We start from the raw sequence: 18,847 nt of genomic DNA on the forward strand, positions 1-18,847 counted from the left end.
ACAAAACACTCTCCTTTGAAATAAAAATAAAACCCACAACCCCAGCAAACCATGGGATGCTGCCGGAGCTATTTGAAGGCTAACATACTATTAAGTGACATGTGGCAAAATTTCAAGCCCCTGAAAAGCCTGAGAACACTGTTGCCTAAATGGAACTGTTCACAGAAGCCTATAAAAGCATGTTAACAGCTGCATAGAGCCAGCTGTACCCTCTAGGAAGAAGTACAGAACTAACTCAAAAATCAATCCATCATGGTGGAATCTTATCATAAATAGGCCGTATAACAGAAGGAAGAAAATCATGGCAAAAATTAGGAGGTGCACTATTCAGCAGGATAAACCCGCAGTGGTGGTGCTGCGGTAGTGTTGTCGCCTCACAGTAAGATGCTGTCCAGTTCGATTCTCAGCTAGAGCGTCTTCTGCGTGGAGACATGCGTGAATGGGCGTTCCTTCGTTGAAGGTTTTGCGTCAGGGCTGGTAACTCGGCACGTAAAACTCAACTACCAATCATTAGCGGACCGGAGTTCCGCTGTGGCGACCCCTGACCGGGAAAAGCCGAAAGACACAACAACTATTCAGCAGGATAAAAGCACTCTCAAAGTAAAACAACTCAGAGGACAAAAAGTCTAGCAAAGCCAAATTTGTGGTAAATTTGTCCTCCTGGGCTAAGGACAACCACAAGGCATACTTGAGCTATGTCTGCAACCTCAAAGGCAATACATAATTGTGTACAGAGCTCAGCATTAACAGACCTACCTATACTGAGCCAGAAGGTATCCCAAACCTACTGGCAGACAAAATTCAGCTGTAATTTTTACCCCTCTCTCTCCCACAACCTTCAGGAAAAAACATCAAATATAACTCTCCCTACTATCACTAGGGAACAGGTCAACAATGCTCTCTCTAAGGCCAAGAACATTGCATCGATGGGCCAAGACAATATCCCAGGATGCCTTCTGTCAGATCAGGTTTCATTTAATGTATTCTGTTGCACGAAAATGCAGTATTCTCTTTGCATAAGTCTAGAAATGCAGCCATATTAAAGCAAGCCTTCACAGTTTGCATACAGTTTTAGTGACCTGGTCAAGGCATTTGACACAATACTCCATCGGGCCTTGTTGACAAACTCAGGATATTAAGTATAAAATCTTATGTCACCAGTAGATAGCCAGCTGGCTCACAGACAGGACCCAGGAAGTTAGAACTGGGGAGTCCACCTCTATGAAGAGGCCAGTCCCAAGCAGAGTCCCTCAGGGACTGGTTCCAGGTCCATTCCTCTTTGACGTTTACTTCTCTGAAGTCAAAGCCAATGTCAAGGGCATCTGGCTGACTAAATTTGCAGATGACTGCCAATTTGTTGGACTAATAGACTACCCCACTGACACAAATGTACTCCAGGAAGGGCTGACACAGACAAATAACTTGTTTCAGAGCCATGGACTAAAACTAAATGCTAAGAAATGCATAATAGTATCCTTCATGACGTCATCTACCCCTGGGAACTATCATATTGACAACACACCGTAAGATATGACCCAGTAATCAGAGACTTGGGGACATACACAGAGAGTAATCTATCCTTTGGCCATCATGTACCTGTAGCAGCGAGGAAATCATTCTATGTTGTGCAACTCAGAATGGCATCTAGGTTCAAGCAGGTCATTGTTCTACTGTATTCAGCACTCATCAGACCTATCATTGAGTACAATTCCCCCTTTGGTGTTTACCTAACTAGGCACATCCAACAACTGGATGCGCCTCGTTAGATACATAACTAGGCACATCCAACAGCTGGAATGTCCAGAGAGGTTCCTTACTAAAAGAATACACAGAGTAGGTCACATGTCCTGTGCACACCACCTCAAGGTCTTATCCTTGTATTCTGTCTCCTGCAGGCTGTTGAGGGGAGGTGGATGCCTGGTCCTACAAGGCACTGTCACCTTGATGGACCTCCTGCATATGTGCAAAACAAACAGTATCAGAATTACCCCTTCTAAAGACTTAAACATTGCTGTGATATAATAGAACCTTCTGGAGAGACTGATATGCATCTCAGAGACTACCTCTAGTTTGAAACAGGCTCGTCATCCATATGAAGCAGATTTCCTCCCTAATCCAATTCAGCTGCAACTTGGACAATTGGATGGGGAGCAGGAAATTCACCCCTGGATTAGCACCTGTCTCTCTAATGGACACAGGCAGCCTTCTGTAAATGGTTCATCTCTCAGACCTCTGTTTATCCTTATCAGAGGTAGAACTTATCAGATTTGGGATGCATGGCTAGGCTTGAAAAGGCCCTTGTGGTCATTAGCCTAGTGTACACCTATGAACTTGCATCTTTATCTGTGTAAAGAACTGTTTTAATAAAATTGGACAAAAATGGAACAAAACCTAAAATCCTCCAGTTCCAGAGCAGCCTATGGTAGTCATAAGTTGATTCAAACATGCAGACTCGGAGGAGGCTTACCTTGCCTATTTAAGATAAAAAAAAAAAAAAAAATCAGTGACTGCTTTTTAGCAAAGGCCTTACATGGAAAAAACTGATACTGGCTCCAGCAAGTTTGCCTCAAATAACAGTATTAGAAGTGAATCCAATGTTATTTATTGAGCAGTATGCTGAGAGGTAGGTCATGTTATGAAACTGCTTGGTCAGACTTAGTGCAGGAAATCACACTAAAGTGCAAAGTGAGGACTCTGAGGGGGAATATGGCGTGACCGGTGTCTCTTCTTTGGTTTATGCAAGACCATTTGCATCCGTAGCAGACTCTTCCAAGAAAACTGAGGGACTTGCTTACTTACTGGTACCTTGGTAAATAAGGGCACCAAGTTTCTGCTATTCTGGCTACAATTACCAAGCAAAACCTGGGGAACAGCACTGTTCATCAATTTAGGTGTTAACATGTTTATTTAGTTACACAGACTCCACTCCAATGATTCAGGGTGCACAGACACCTCTCTTCAGTTATCTCAGTGGCATTATAATAAACTGGGCAGTTAATACGTCTACTAGATTGGCATATAACTTTCTGGCAAATACAACTCTCACTACATCTGAGGTATGACTATTTTCATGATAAGAAATATCACCCTGCTGCAAATGTAACACAATTTATGCAAAGCATTACACTCTGAACAGTTTTAATTCTGCTGGTGTGGGAAAAAAACTTTTGAGGACTAACCACATCCCAAAATGACAAAAAATAAAATGTTCATTAATTCCTGATGCTACATGTAGAATTAATGCCTTTATATACAATAAGTTTTTGTTTGGAGTATCTTGCAGAATTACCATTAGTTCAAAGTACTGCAAGGTCAAAGTTAATACATGTTACGTTCTAGTGATGCAAGGAACACAGCTCCTTGTTAGAGTGCACATAATATTTTAAATTTATTACAGCGTGTGTTGATATTCAGAATTCATATGAAGGGAGACACAGTTTTTGGGAGTTGTGCAACTTACATTTACGGTTCTTACATTTCTAACAAGGATCTGATGCAGACACTAGCAACTTACCTGTACCAAACAGTGACAGCAAGACCTGAATTACCCACACATCCAGAGATGGTATATATAAAAACAGTTAAGCTGTGACTTTGCAAAATGTGGCTCATCAAGTACATTTCATTGGAACCTAACCCCTCAAAATTCAGGAAGAGGCTTTAATATGAGCCCTGCAACAGGGCAAGTTCTCCATTTCCTCATGCCATTTCACAAATGGGAGACAAATTCTCCACTGTCCCATTCTTGACCATCTATGAGTCATGTTTCAACCAAATGTGGCAGATAAGTCATAGTTTCCTAAACCATGCCTTGACAATTTTACAAGCGTCCCCCAGAGACAACACAAACTGGCATGCATTTATTTAACAGTTACATCTTAAAGCATATGGGCTATTGTCATTAGTTTTGCTTTGCTTAGCATAGCAGGTGTTTTGAAAGCTTCACACGCACTTCCTTACAAGCTTTGTAATTTAAAAATTCAAGTTTGTATTATATTATTGCACAGTAGTAACTGGAGATGTTTTGGTGGCCCTCAGACTATATGTCATCTCTATTCAGTCTTAACACCCCCTCACACACTAAAAAGATGTAAGAACACCCCCTCACACACTAAAAAGATGTAAGAACACAATCACTTATGTAGTTGTCAAGAGGATATAGCATGTTTTAACAAAATGAAAGTTAATATGAGGGCACCATAGACATCATGGAAGGTATACTAGCAAAACAAGATCCCCTGAACACAAAACACTGAAGCTTTACATCAGAGGAGAGGATGTGGTGGAAATGGATGTTCATCATGCTAGCAATATAGCTCTCTGTAGACTACAAGACAAAACCTGATGCCAAGATCCATGCATGCATCCCACCACTGCAGTCAGAATCCAGAATGGACTGTACCACCACTTGTGGTATTATGATGCTCAACCCACTTCTATGTGGCCTGGGAGAAATGACTAGGCATTCATGGGTAAAAAAGGACAGAACACTAAAGGCACACATAAGGACAGTATCTAGAAGTGATTCGGTAGTTGCCTCAGTACATATAGACTCAGGGGGAAACAAAAAGCTTTGGGTAAGGGAACACATCAATAAAAATGGAGCTATAATGAAAATAATGAGAAGAATAAACATTATTTGTATAATGCTGATGAAGTTGGGGGGGTCTGTGAACCATACTTCCTTTTATCTGATCGTATCTACATGTTATTAATATAATGGTGACTTTAACTTGTTAAGTAGGTCCTAAATAAAGTATGCGTCGATTTCTGAAATGTGCTGGATGGTGATACAGTTCTGAGACACAGGATCACAATAATAATAATCGCACAAGTACAGCGTAGCTGCCTGAAGTTTCATCCTTGACCAATAGTATGAATCTCCTGGTAGGCTTGGAGTACTACAGTTAGGGTAAAACAAAGGATGTGGATCTGCAGAGGTTACATGTATGCATGTCCTGTCCACTTTTCCACAATGTTTATGTAAATTGTTGCCAAATATGCTGCATTTAAAGGAAGGCTGAGGCTAGTTCCACATTATAAGGGGACAGCAACCTGGCTATGACCAAGCTGACCTGGGTTCAGCCACTAACGTGGGCACAGGATGAGCCAGAGGGTGTGAGGGAGAGGACTGAAGAAGCATTGACTGCTCACCTCTGCCCTGGGATAAGGTTGAGAGATGTGTTTTAAGGGCACAGCTCTCATCAATACATCCCCAGTGGAGACTTGAGACTTAATAGGGGCTTTGTACTCTCAAAGGGAAGCAGAATTGCCCGAGGGGCTAAATAACTCACAGAAGATGGTAACCTTTCATTGCTATGTCCGGTAGATGCCTACCCTTGGAGTGCTTACTACAGTGTTTAGGGAGTTAAAAGAGTGTAAAGCATGAAATTCTCCAATATCTGCTTATGTGATGATGGCACTGTGATCTGTAGCAACTGGTGAGATATTTAGCAGGTACTGAGGCAGCAAAATATGCAAAAAGATAACAGTCTGAAAAAGTATATGTCAACCACTGCTCCAGTGAGCCTGAATTCCTCATGGTTCATTGAGCTGCACATGCAACAGATACCTCCTAATTCATAACAATGCTGAGCTTTATGCTTTTGCATCAGTCCTGATAAAGCTAACCATGTGACATGTGGTCACTTAAACTTACCAGTCTAATCAATAAAAATAACCTTGCCTTTTGTTTGAATTCCTATTTGGCACATAACACACAGAAATTAAACATACTGAATAATGTAACCTGCCATATACTGGTCCTGGACACTGCCTCTAATGCATATAATACTGAAGCTGTACATTTTTCTATATACTGAGCTTCTAGGCCATTTCAAACTGATCATTAAAATGACAATGGTTCAGGTCTGTGACATTACATAACCTTAACAGATGACCCCTTAGACAGTGGGCCTACTACATCCTTAGATGTTATAGCTGCCTGGTCACTGCCTTGCAAATTAATTTTCCTTTTCTCGGTACATACCTGGCATGCATCCACACCTCCGGTGAGGTATCCACTACACATCATTCGAGGAGTCACTTGGCCAGATGTTGCACTGTTGCACACAGTATCATTAATTATCTTCACCTCTGCTTTCTGAAGAACTTGCGCAAGTTGCCCTAAGATATAACACATAACATGAAAATATATAATAGAAACCTGCAGAATAAATGCGATAATGTTTAAATATACATATCTGCTAGGTTAGTAAAGTATAGTTTACTGGTACTATCGTTTTCTGCTCATTCAGTATTGAATTTATAAACTGGCAGGCTGCAGTCAGGATAATTTAAGATTAGCAAAAGTGCAACACTTTTTTTCCTGGGAGTCCTTAAGCCTCCTGCAAGCATGATGTCTTTTTTTTTCTCTCTGGATGTAAGAATTAGTCCAAAATGACAAAAAAATACACCGAACCCAGACATTGCCAACATCCTAGCTGATGGGTTCAGCGCAAACTTCTCCCCCCCCTCCCCACCAAAAGGGCAAATATCTATCCCAGCAGAGTGCTTCCCCCCTGACATCTCAGATGCTCAGGTAAGAGCCGCCCTCTCCAAAGCAAAAAACACAGCATCAATGGGACCAGACGGTGGTCCCGGGCTGCGTCCTACATGAACTCCAAGAAGAGCTAAATCCAAACATAAAACTACTGTTCAATCTCAGCCTTACCACTGGATATGTAATCAAAGAGTGGTGTACAGCAACAGTGGTCCCTCTCCACAAAGGTGGTGCCTCAATAGATCCTGGAAACTATCGCCCCATAAGCGTGACTAGCTTGGTCTGCAAAGCTATGTAAAGGATCATCATGGACCTCATAAATAAAGATATTGGGGACCTACAGACACTGGATCCTACCCAGTTCGGCTTTGCTAAGGGCAGATCCTGCCTCTTAAACCTGGTCGATTTCTTTGAAACAGTCACCAAGGCCATTGATGAGGGGAAGGTGGTCCACACAGCCTACCTGGACCTCGCAAAAGCCTTCGATACAATACCCCACTCGGGCATTATAGATAAGCTCACCAGCTTAAATATAAACCCCTATGTCACTAGATGGGTTGCAAACTGGCTCAAGGACAGAACCCACATGGTTAGAATTGCTGGAGCCATGTCAGACTCCAAGCCAGTTACAAGTGGCATCCCACAAGGCTCAGTTCTGGTACCTCTCTTGTTTGGTATATATTTCTCGGAGGTACTGGCCAACACGGAAGGACTGTGGCTGACCAAGTTCGCAGATGACTGCAAACTAGGCACCATAACCGACTCTCCATCCGACACAAGCATCCCACAAAAGGGCCTCATAGAAACAGACAACTGGTGCCAGAGTCATGGCCTCAAACTAAATGCCAAAAAGTGTACAGTCATCCCTTTTGGCAAAAACAAAGTGCCCACAAATTACCACATAGGTGGTAATCCATTAAGTACGGAATAAGTAATTAGGGACCTGGGGACCCAAGTTGATAGCAATCTCTCATTTGAAAACCACGTGGCCAAAGTGGTTAGAAAAACATTTTATATAGCCCACCTAATCATGAAGGGATTCACATCTAGATCAGGGGAGGTCATCGTGCCTCTTTACTCATCCCTCATCAGGCCCATAATTGAGTACAATGCCCCTTTTGGGATGTACCTTACCAGACACCTGCAGCAACTGGAAAGACCCCAAAAGTACCTCACCAAGAGGATCAAAGGGCTCAAACAGATGCCATATGCTGCCGGTTAAAGAAACTCCAGCTCTACTCAGTGGCATACCACCTGCTCAGAGGCAATCTGTGCCTGACGTATAAAGCCATGTCCAACCCAGAATTAATGGACATGCTGCACCTCAGAAAATCCAAATCCCATCGAGCTACGCACTCGAGAGACTTGAACCTCAGCACTGAAATAAATAGGACATGCTGGAGGGACAGATTCATAACCCAGAGGTTCCCTTCACTCTGGAATAAAATCCCAGTCCAGGTTAGGCAGAGTCCCTCATTGACTCTCTTCAAGAGGAATCTTGATGAGTGGATGGGAGATCATAGGTTTATCCTGGGTATCACTTCTGTGTCACTGTTAGACAGAGGCACAGTATACTAACCTCGAAAAAGGGCATAGCAAAATTCATTTAAAATGGGTGGCGAAAGCCAAACACACTCTGGCTAGGCTTATAAATGCCCTAGGGCAGATAGCCTAGTAGGAACCTATGACTACCATGTAAAATGGCAAAATCAATGCATTTCCTCAATGAACCCAGACAGATGTTTCAACAGAGCAAAGAAACTGTTTCTCAGCTAATGCCCAGCTTCTTCATGCAATCTGCTTTATCTGTAGGTTGCAGAGCCTTTGATAGCAGAACAACAAAGACCAGCAATTTTTGTGTGGTAACTTGTTCTGACAGAAAAGCAAAAAGATAATTACTTAGTTATGAAAGAGGGACACTGTTGAAGAAGACTGCTGTCTCTACAGTTTTTGGTATGTTGTAATAGGCGTATTTTGATCTTTTGGCAAATGTATGGAATAGGTCAGCTGTTACAAATGTAGTCTTGATTTCAGAGGAACATAAATCAATATGGATCCTGTCTAGGGCTGTGATATGAATACATTTTTGAAGGAGTTGAGCAAGTCCCCACAGGTTTAGAGCAAAGTTAGAATACACATATTTGTGAGACACTGCAAATCAATATTGAGGCTACCAAGAAAGAGAATTTTTGTTTTGACATTGTCAGGCAGCCAGTGGAATGCATCTTCTATCATGTGGCCAGAGGAGCCAGGTGAAGTCACCATAAGCAGGATAACGTGAGGACATTGGAACCACAAATGTTTACGCTGAACAGCACAGGCCCTCTGTGCCTGGCACATGACAGCTGCACCTTATTTAGGGTACATTCTCACTTCAATTTGTTGAGAAAAGCAATTTCTGTACTTCTGTGATAGCAATCCTGATCATACCTCTTAACCTGTAAACATCAAAAATCTGGACAAGGCCAATGAAAAATAGGTACAAATCTGTATGCTGATTAACATACAATCTGCATACATAATTACGTGACTCCACCCACTCCAGTGGAATTGTGGCATACCAACTTTCAAACGCAAACTAAAGGGCAACTAAAATATGGCCTCAGACCCAGCATTAAATGGTAACCTATTTTTTTTTTTTTTTTTTTTGGTATGTGTACCAATTACGTTCACTGGGAAGGAAGAAGATGATTAACCTTAGGATTTTATTTTTGGTGACTTGCAGTATGTGGGTTTTGTGGTAAAAGTATGGCATTTAATGATAGGCAATATTCTAGTCTTAGTAAAAGAATATTATAGTTTGCTAGGACCTCTAAAAGTCATTCTCCATGGCCTACTAACCAGTGGCATAGCTAGAGATTCTGCCGCCCAGGGCTGTCTGAGTTTGCCACCATTCCTCCCTCATAAAATCATGGTCAAATGGGCCCCCAATACACAGCCCTCCTCCTGCAGCCATTCTAATGTCCCATTACTTGGCTATTTTGCTCTATTTACCATGAACACTGTAATGTGCATACTGCTGTATGTGGCAGTGGCACTAATAATACAGATAAGCAAAATGTTACCTTAAAAATGTCCCTAAGGACCTGAGCTGGCACAGAAAATACTCAGTTCTCAGACACCCACATGTCAGGTTCAAGCAAAACAAAGAGGAACAAAGGAAGGAGCCAAAAAGAAATTGCTGCTTATCTTATGCAGCGATCTCAGACTGTACCATGAGGAATGGTGCATGACTGGACTGCTTACTGAAATCTGCTTTTCTCACAACAAAGCACAGGGGCTCAACTCAGTCAACTTAGTCATAAATGAAGTGGCTTATTAACGGTAAAGATACAACACTCAGCTCTGTAAGAAAAGGAGTATTTCCAGCCAAAAAGTTACAAATGATGCATGTAAAAAAAAAAATAATAAATAATGTTGCCAAATCTCAAAGGCAAGATTATAACCCCTCCCTACACCAACCATATGACAAATTTGGACCACTTTACAAGTCTTAATGACTCGGTCCTTCTGGCCTCTGCTCACACAGATTGCAAGCATGCAAAACACCAATGAATAGTTTGTGGAAAAGCGCATCCAAAATTTTTTTCATAATTCAGTCTGTACCATAGACATAAGATAAAATCATAAAACATTTACATTTTAGCTGCATGAAAACATCATGCTATCTGATATCAAAATGTCTGCAGTAAACAGAGTGGAAAGCCCAATTCATAATGTTGCATGAAGAAAAATTCTATCATTCTACAAGCACAGCAATAGTAATTTTATTCAATGAAAGAACTGGGAGACTGTACTACTGTAGACAAAGAAACATGCTGAGTGAAACACACATGGGGATTTTTCAGGAAACAGACACACAACTCCACCCCCAACCAAAGGCAAATTTTGTATCAGAGGCCCATGAATTGGTAGCATTTTGGTATCACATAGTATCTTCTGTGTGGAGACATGCATGCGTGAATGAGCGTACCTTCGTTGAAAGTTGTGCATCAGGGCTGGCAACTCTGCACGTAATAATCTACTGCCAATCATTAGCAGACTGGAGTTCCGCTGTGGCAACCCCTAACAGGGAAAAGCCGAAAGACACAACATAGTGCCATTTTAGGATGCACATTTCTGAAGCAACCAAAAAGAAATAAGCTACAACAAACCTCTGGAAACACAGTACTGGACAGTAACAATATTATTGTCCCCAATACTAGCACACAATCGCAAAGTCTAGTTTAGAGTGATGCAAGTTAAATATCACGAGTACAACACTTCAAACTGCAACAGATTCAGTCAGTGACAAAGCTGGAAACCAACAAAAGCAATCCAAATTCGTTTTCCATTTGAATTTAAGGCAGCTTTTACAAAATCTGTTTTTCTCCTTACCCACTCTTCATTTTAATTTCATCTGCTACCCTATGCTGTTGCTAACAACATCTATTCTACTTATAACTTGCACATACAGAAGAATACGCTTTTCTGCATTGATATACACATAAGCAATTTAGTTTGGGGACTAGATGCAAAGCAGAAGAATCAAGTCACTTACTCTCATGAAGACTTATTTAGGGAGTGCTTAATCAGCAGTAAAATTCAATCTCTAAAACTGAACACTGAAGTCCATCTTTCACTGCAATCCATAATATGTGCTTTTAATCTAATTGACGAATGAATATAGAATCTACAGATTTGAACCAGCCCCTAGCAAATAACCTCTCTGTCAATGTAACACCCAGGTAGGATACACATAACGTGTACCCACTGTTTGATAGCTTAATTCAGTGATAAACTTTGGAGCCAAACAATATAACGCTTGTGTTGCTGAACTTAATTGACAACAGGTGGAACATAACTGGGGAGGCAGAAAGCACACTTACCAAAATCATTAATTACACACACACACACACACACACACACACACACACACACACACACACACACACACACACACACACACACACACACTCATGTTCTGTTAGTGCCAGGTGTGAGAAAGGTAAGGAAAGAGATTTACAGAATTTAATGAGTGTCTGAGGAACTGATGCAATCAGCACTGATATGGGACAGCAAGCAGCACGGGAATTCAACAGAAAGATCAGAGGCTATAAACCAGGAACTGCCTGGAACAAAAACTAACTAGAAAAGAGGTATTGGAACATGGAATGGAACACTACAGCATAAGAGCAGGAAACTTAAGGAATTATTACATTAAAATCTGCCCTCTTAAACTAAACTGGGGTTTAAACAGATAAGTGAGAAGAAAAAAAATACTACCGAGTGTGTGTGTGTAAATGGAGGGATAATTAGAAAACAGCAAATAATACAGAGTATAATGGAGAAAACAGTGTGTAAAACAAAGCTGTATAATGCTAGAAGCTTGGACGAAAGGAAACAAGTAATTAAGGACAGAGCAGACTGATTCAGACATTTCTTTTGCAAATCATTGTATTTCAAAAATTGTGCTTTACCCTAAATTTGCAGAAGAAAGGACAAAGGCAAATGGTTGAACTATTGTATGAAAAGTATTTTCCTTTTCTTTCAGTAATGATCATCTATGAAATTATTAAGTGGCAAAGGCTGTGCGTGCATAGAGAATTTACCCACACACAAAAATATAATGCGTAGTTTTGTTATAAAGGCATAGTGTTAGTCATGGTAACAAACTCATGTCCCAAACAAAGTCATTGTGAGGGTGCTTTGGAATATCTGTTTTTTTTTATTAATGTACACAGTTGGTTATTACACATAAAGAATTACAGACACTTGGCCAAAATATTATGGGTCATCAGATACAGTAAAAACATGAAAGTGTATATACTATGGCAGTGCCTAGTTTAGAAAAGGGACCCTGTACATGTTAAGCAGAGTTTAACAGATCTGAATCATTTGCAACTGTCTTTAAATTAGCATAAAACACAACCATGCACTTTATCTATAACTTGCCTAAAACAAACAAAGTAGCCATTGTCAGTTCATATGGAAAGATGTAGGCAAGGATTGCTAGGTTTTAAATGCGTCACTGGCTCTACCTGTTTAGTTTTGCACTAATCATACCACTCCATGCTTTTGTGCTCACTCCTACTGTTCCTAAACACTCTGCACTTTGCACACCCTCTCTAATGTGCAATGTTTTACAGGTTTTGGTACTCTTTCCCAGTTCATCTGCAAAAATAACTCTAGGGCAATGAACTAAAACCACCTGCTAGTCACGCTGATGAGAAGACAGCCAATTGACATTACCTTCTCCCACCCCGGAATGCTTGCTTTACTTACCCAGGGGATACACACGGACTGGTATACTCTACCACTCTTTTGTTAGAGCCCAAATAACATCCCCATGGACTAAACGCATATCCATTCAAGCATCTTGAACAGAACTGTCCTTATATGGTGGGGTCCATATAAATACATTAAATTAGATTTTAAAAGTTGTTACACTGGTTTTATTATCAGGTTTCTTGCAACACTTACAAATTGTTTCAGTTTAATTGGCACTACACTTAAAGACTGTTGGATTTAAAAAATTAAGACACACACACACACACACACACACACACACACACACACACACACACACACACACACACACACACACACACACACCTCTACTGCAATGATGTTAATGTTTCCATTAAGAAGAACAGTGCACTAAATATTCTGCAGTCCCCAGAACACTGAAAACACAGTTAACGTAACATGCTTTCCACACCGTAGAAGAACCTAGCGCAACAGTCCCCAGAACACAGTTGTTAACGTAACAATAACCCAGTGCAATAAACACATGTTGTTAATGTTTCCGAAAATAAATGTAAATACCTCTGTTTCCCATTTGGCTGGCAGCCATTTTGTGCAGTTCCCAGAACGATAAAATACCTCTGCAGTCTAAAGTTTCTGTTTCCCACTTATGCTTGCTTGGCTGGAGCAGCTGGAAATGAGCCCTTGAGCTCAATTCCGACAGGCTGGTAGGCTGTTTCACAGAGCTGTCATCATCATGCACATGATGACATCAGCTCAAACAGCCGGAAAAAAAAATTTAAATAAAAAGCCGGGAAATTTGGAAATTAAGCGGTGCCACTCTGGAATCGTGACACCCCATTATGTGGACCCCAAAACTTGGTAGAATCCGAGTAATTTGGTATGATTGGGAGGTATGATCCTGACTGAAAAAGCTTTAGTCCTGTAGAGTATGAGCTGCAGAGGATGCAAGGCTTCAGCCAGATTCCATGACTGTTACATCTGCATTGCACTTGTACAGTAAAACGTGAAGGAGACAGTAAAATTGTGTAAAATCTTACCATAACAGTAGATGCCTCTTTCTCAGTATTCTTCACTAAAGGGATCCTCTACCAATATCAGCCAGACGTCCAGCCAGTATACGAAAGCCTTAGCTTGTTATAGGGATGATGTATGTCACACATATGCTCCCTGCTTACAGTATAGGGCAAAAAGGTGAAATACAGACATCCATAACTCAGAACTGAAGAGCCCCAGGAGGAATAGCAGTCCAAGCAAAAAGAGGAACGTGTGCATCCAGAAAGGAAAAAGGGAGAAAAGAAGAGAAAAAGGGGTCAGAGGGAGGGAATGAGTACTGCAACAGTGAAGAGAAGGACAGCTACTGTTATGCTAAGATTTTACATAGCTGTACTACGTCCTTCCATATCACTGTTGTAGTGTTCTTTACTAAAGGGAGAGTACAGAAGCTCAAGAGGAAAGTTGGCATGAGGAAGGCCCAAAAGACCCTCAAGAAAACCATGCAGGATAGCTCTGGCAAAATCAGCTCTTACTCTGGAAACAACATCCAATTTGTAATGTTTAGTGAAAGTATTGACAGAGGTCCAAGTGGCAGCCTCAAGGATGGAATTAGTATCAAAGCATTGAAAAAGGCACCAGATGCAGTCACAGCCCTGGTAGAATGAGTCTATACAAAGGCAGAAAGGCTTTTCCATGAAAAGAACACACAGAAATGGCACACTAAATCCAAGAGGAAACAGACTGTTTAGAAACAGCCAAACCAAGATATCTAGGATGAAAAGAAATAAAAAGATGCTCAGACTTGCAAATGGCCTTAGTCTTATCCAAATAACACCTCAGCTGTCTAAGTCCAAGGTGTGCAGAACCTTCTCACTGGCAGACTGCAGGCAAGGGAAAAAGTACAGTTGTGTACACTTACCATAAATGTAGATGTTCGAGTGTATTCACTGTTGCAGTCATTACTCTTGGGTTATCCTGCTGGCAGGCTACCCGCAGTCAGCCAGAATTCCAAAGTCTAGGTCTGGCGTCGGTTGCTGTCGCCTCTTCCCTGATGTCAGTGCGCCAGGGGTATAAAAGATGCAGTCGACACCATTTTCTTCAGTTTTTCTTGCCCCAGACATCAGGTGCCCCCAAAATGGTAGGCTAAAAATATTATGCCAATAATTAAGCATGCAGTAAAATAAACATTTCCTTCATCTACAAGCAAATACACCACATAGGTTGTATAAGACAGAGAAGTATAGGTAAGTCCCAGAAAAGAAAAGGGGGATGGAGGGTGGGTAACCTGGACTGCAACAGTGAATACACCCGAACATCTACATTTACGGTAGGTACACAATTGTACTATGTTCATCGTGTTTCACTGTTTCAGTCATTACTCTTGGGTTGAATCCCAAAGCTAAGGCTGGATGGCTGGGCCTAAATAGGATTAGGAGGGGCTATAAGGCCTTGCAGAACTGCAGTGGCGAAGCCTACTCTGGATTTAGAGTAGAGAGGTAAATGATAGTGCTTTGTAAAAGTGCGCACTGAACTCCAAGTTTCAGCCTCTAAAATGTCTTTGGTTGGTACTCCTCTGAGAAAGGCTGAAGTGGCTGCTGCCCTGGTGGAATGAGGCCTAATGCCCTTGGGCACTGATTTGTCATGTTGTGAGTAGCAGAAACAAATGCAGTGGCCTATCCATGTTGAAATAGTCTGTTTTGAGATAGGCTTTCCTTGAGATCCTGTAGCATATGCCACTAAAAGTTGCTCAGTTTTTCTGAAAGCTTTAGTTCTGTCCAAGTAAAAGCGTAGTTGTCTGTGTATGTCCAAGGAATGCAGAAGTCTCTCACCCTTATTCTGTGGGTTTGGATAAAAGGTAGACAAATGAATGGTTTGGTTAAGGGCCACACTGGACACTACCTTAGGCATAAATGTTGAGTTTGTCCTTAGAGAAACCCCTGTATGGATGGAAAATGATGAAAGGTTCCACAGCCATGAGTGCCTGTCTTGCAGAGGTTATTGCTAGGAGCAGAGCTGTTTTCCAAGATAAAAACTTTATATCAGCTGTACTGGCTGGCTCAAAAGGTGGCAGTGTGAGTTTTTCCAAGACATAATTGAGGTCCCATGCAGGTATTGGGGTTCTCCTTGGAGGTGTTATGTTTTTGGCCGCTCTGAGGTACTGTCTTAGCAATGGATGGGAAAAAATTGGAGGTTCCATATTGTAATGAGCTGAAATGGCAGAGGCATGAATTGTAATTGATGAAAAGGATAGGCCTTTGTCCAGCATCTCAGTTAGGTACTGTAAAATCTGAGGAATGTTTGGTACCGATGTGTCAAGTCCTTGTGCCTGGTTCCAAGCACAGAATCTTTTCCATTTTTCTGCATAAGATTTTCTGGTACTGAGCCTCCTGGCCTCCAAAATGACATCCATCACTGCTTTAGAGAGAGGTGTGCTTTGAATGGTTACATTATCCACCATGCTGCCAGATTTAGGGTCCTGAGTTGGCTGTGCAGAATCTGATTGTTTTGCTGGGTCAGTAAGTGAGGAATTAGAGGCAATGTCCAGGCTGGGCCTTGAGACAAGCTTTTTAAGATTGGGTACCAGTGCTGGCATGGCCAGTCTGGAGCAATCAGAATTATTCTTGGCTTCTCTTGTCTGACCTTTAGGAGTACCTTGGGGAGGAGAGGCAGAGGAGGAAAGGCATATACTGTTAGACTTTTCCAGCTGAATGACAGAGCATCCACTTTCCATGTTTGCTTGTGATAAGTCCTTGTGCAGTATTTCTGTAGTTGGCAGTTGTGAGGGGAGGCAAATAGATCTATGCCTGGGCATCCACATTCCTTTGTTATCATGCTGAAGACTTGTGGATCCAGTTTCCACTCATGGGGATCCGTAATGTTTCTGCTTAGTTCATCTGCCAGAGTATTGTTCTTTCCTGGCACAAATTGTGCTTGCAGGTGTACTTGATAAGTCAATGCTGTGTTCCACAAAGTCATGGCTTGTCTGCAGAGGTGGTAAGAATGTGTGCCTCCCTGCTTGTTTATGTACCACATGACTGCAGTATTGTCCGTCCTCATCAGTAGTTGTCCTGGATGGAGTAAATCCTTGAAAGCTGTCAGGACATTCTGAACAGCTAGCATCTCTTTTTGATTGATATGTAGATGCATTTGGCATGTGGACCATGTGCCCTGAATACATTTTCCTGCCATGTGTGCTCACCAGGCATAATCTGATGCATCTGTTGTTATTGACTGTGAGTAGAGTGAATGGCTGTCCCTTGATGATGTGACGGGCATCAGCCCACCATCGAAACTCCTGTTGCAGGCAAGGAATAAGAGTAATTAATGCTTCCAGGCTTTGACAATGTTGAGTCCAGACACTTTTTAGGTACCATTGAAGTTTCCTCATATGCAGTCTGGCATATGGAATTAGCAGAATGCAGGATTCCATGAAGCCCAAGGCTTGCAGAATTTTTCTGCAGATAACTGGGTCTTTGTTGCCAACATTTTGAAGTAAGAAGTTAGTTGCCTTTGTTTGTCTGGCGTGAGATAAGCCATCTGGCCAGTTGTATTTCAGCTTGCACCCAGGAATATTATCTCTTGAGAGGGTACTAGTTTTGATTTCTTTTCATTTACTGTGTACCCTAGGCAAATTAATAATCTTTTTATGAACGCCAGATGCTTTAGTAGAATATCCTTGTTCTCTGCTTGTATAAGGCAGTCGTCCAAGTAAGGATAAATTTGAATTCCTTTGTCTGCAAAATGCAATTACTGGTGCCAGGCATTTTGTGAAGACCCTGGGTGCAGTAGATAAGCCAAAGGGCAGTGCAGAGAATTGGTAGTGCATTGAGCCAGCTATGAATCTGAGGTATCTTCTGCAAGATTGTCTGATTGGTACATGCAGGTAAGCCTCTTTTAGGTCCAAAGTTACAAGCCAAGCCTTCTTGCCCAGCATGGGCAGAAGCTGCTGCAGAGTTAACATTTTGAATTTTGGAATGTCCAGAAATGTGTGTAGAAAAGGCAGGTCCAGTATTGGTCTCCAGGCTTTGTCCTTTCTGGGAACCAAGAAAAGTCTTGAGTAAAATCCTTGTCCCTGCTCTTGCTGTGGTACTTGCTGAATAACCCTCATTTGCATAAGGGATGAAACTTGTTTTTGTGCCTCTGCCCGTTGATTGTGTGGCAGGTTTGGCATACCTTTTGCCTTTGGCAGGGTGTGAAAGTGGAACCTGTAGCCCTGGGACACTATATTCAATACCCATTTGTCCTGGGTGATCATATGCCAATTTTGAAAGAAAAGTGCTAGTTTTCCCCCTAAGGGGGCTGCAAGAAGATAAGTGCTCGGTGCTGGCAGAGGCAAGTCATTGGGACTGTTTCCTGTATGGCTGTGCTTTGTCTTCTCCACTTTTGGAGGTAGAAGCGCCCCACTGTTTAGGCCTGTATGAGCCCTGGGGCTGGGATCTGCCTCTGGGATGTCTGTATCTGCCTCTTTATGGCCTGTCTGACACTGGAAAGGACCAATTCTTTGTAGGCCAGTTCCTGCTAAATTTTGGTGGCTGAACCTGTAAGAAATCCTTTACTGTTTGCATAGATTTCGCTTTGTCCTCCATTTTCTTCAAAACCTCCTCGACTTAAGTATCATGCTGTAATGGAGCATCTAATAATTTTCAACAAGAAAAGAACACTATCAGGGTAAGGTATCACCTCACAAATCAAACAACAGTCCAAAACAGAAGAGAGGTGAATACTCCACAACAATCGAAGCAAACCACATGGATGAAAGTAGAAACAAATCCTTTTATTCGAATAAGTAAGCACTTTCACGTTGCTTGGAATGCTTCATCAGACTTTAACAAAACATAGAAATTTGAATCAGCTTATATACAAGTAAAGCACCAATGAAACTCACATTACTATGTCACATGTAAGTTACAAAAAATACATGATTTCCTTTTCATCAAATATTTTAAAAATATTTAAAAATATTTCCTATAAAATCATTTACTAAACTTCATATTAATACATACTACAAACAGACATATGTATATATAAAATATGTTAAAATATGTATTTAATAAAATAATTTAATTTAATAAACATATTACTGCCATTTAATGTTTCAGTGGC

General features: G+C 41.4%; 1 protein-coding gene across 2 annotated transcripts in view; it reads right to left on the reverse strand.

The window, feature by feature from the left end:
• LOC122809158 (suppressor of tumorigenicity 14 protein homolog) overlaps positions 1-18,847 on the reverse strand; it is a 1,180,509-nt gene that overhangs the window by 8,961 nt on the left and 1,152,701 nt on the right. For both annotated transcript variants that reach the window (XM_044080444.1, XM_044080445.1), the window contains exon 18: positions 5,990-6,126. In XM_044080444.1, the coding sequence (XP_043936379.1) occupies positions 5,990-6,126 (137 nt within the window). The remainder of the gene's footprint in view (positions 1-5,989; positions 6,127-18,847) is intronic.

This window comes from Protopterus annectens, chromosome 8.part0 (genome assembly GCF_019279795.1).
Source record: "Protopterus annectens isolate FY-2018-M chromosome 8.part0, PAN1.0, whole genome shotgun sequence".
Taxonomy (NCBI): domain Eukaryota; kingdom Metazoa; phylum Chordata; order Ceratodontiformes; family Protopteridae; genus Protopterus; species Protopterus annectens.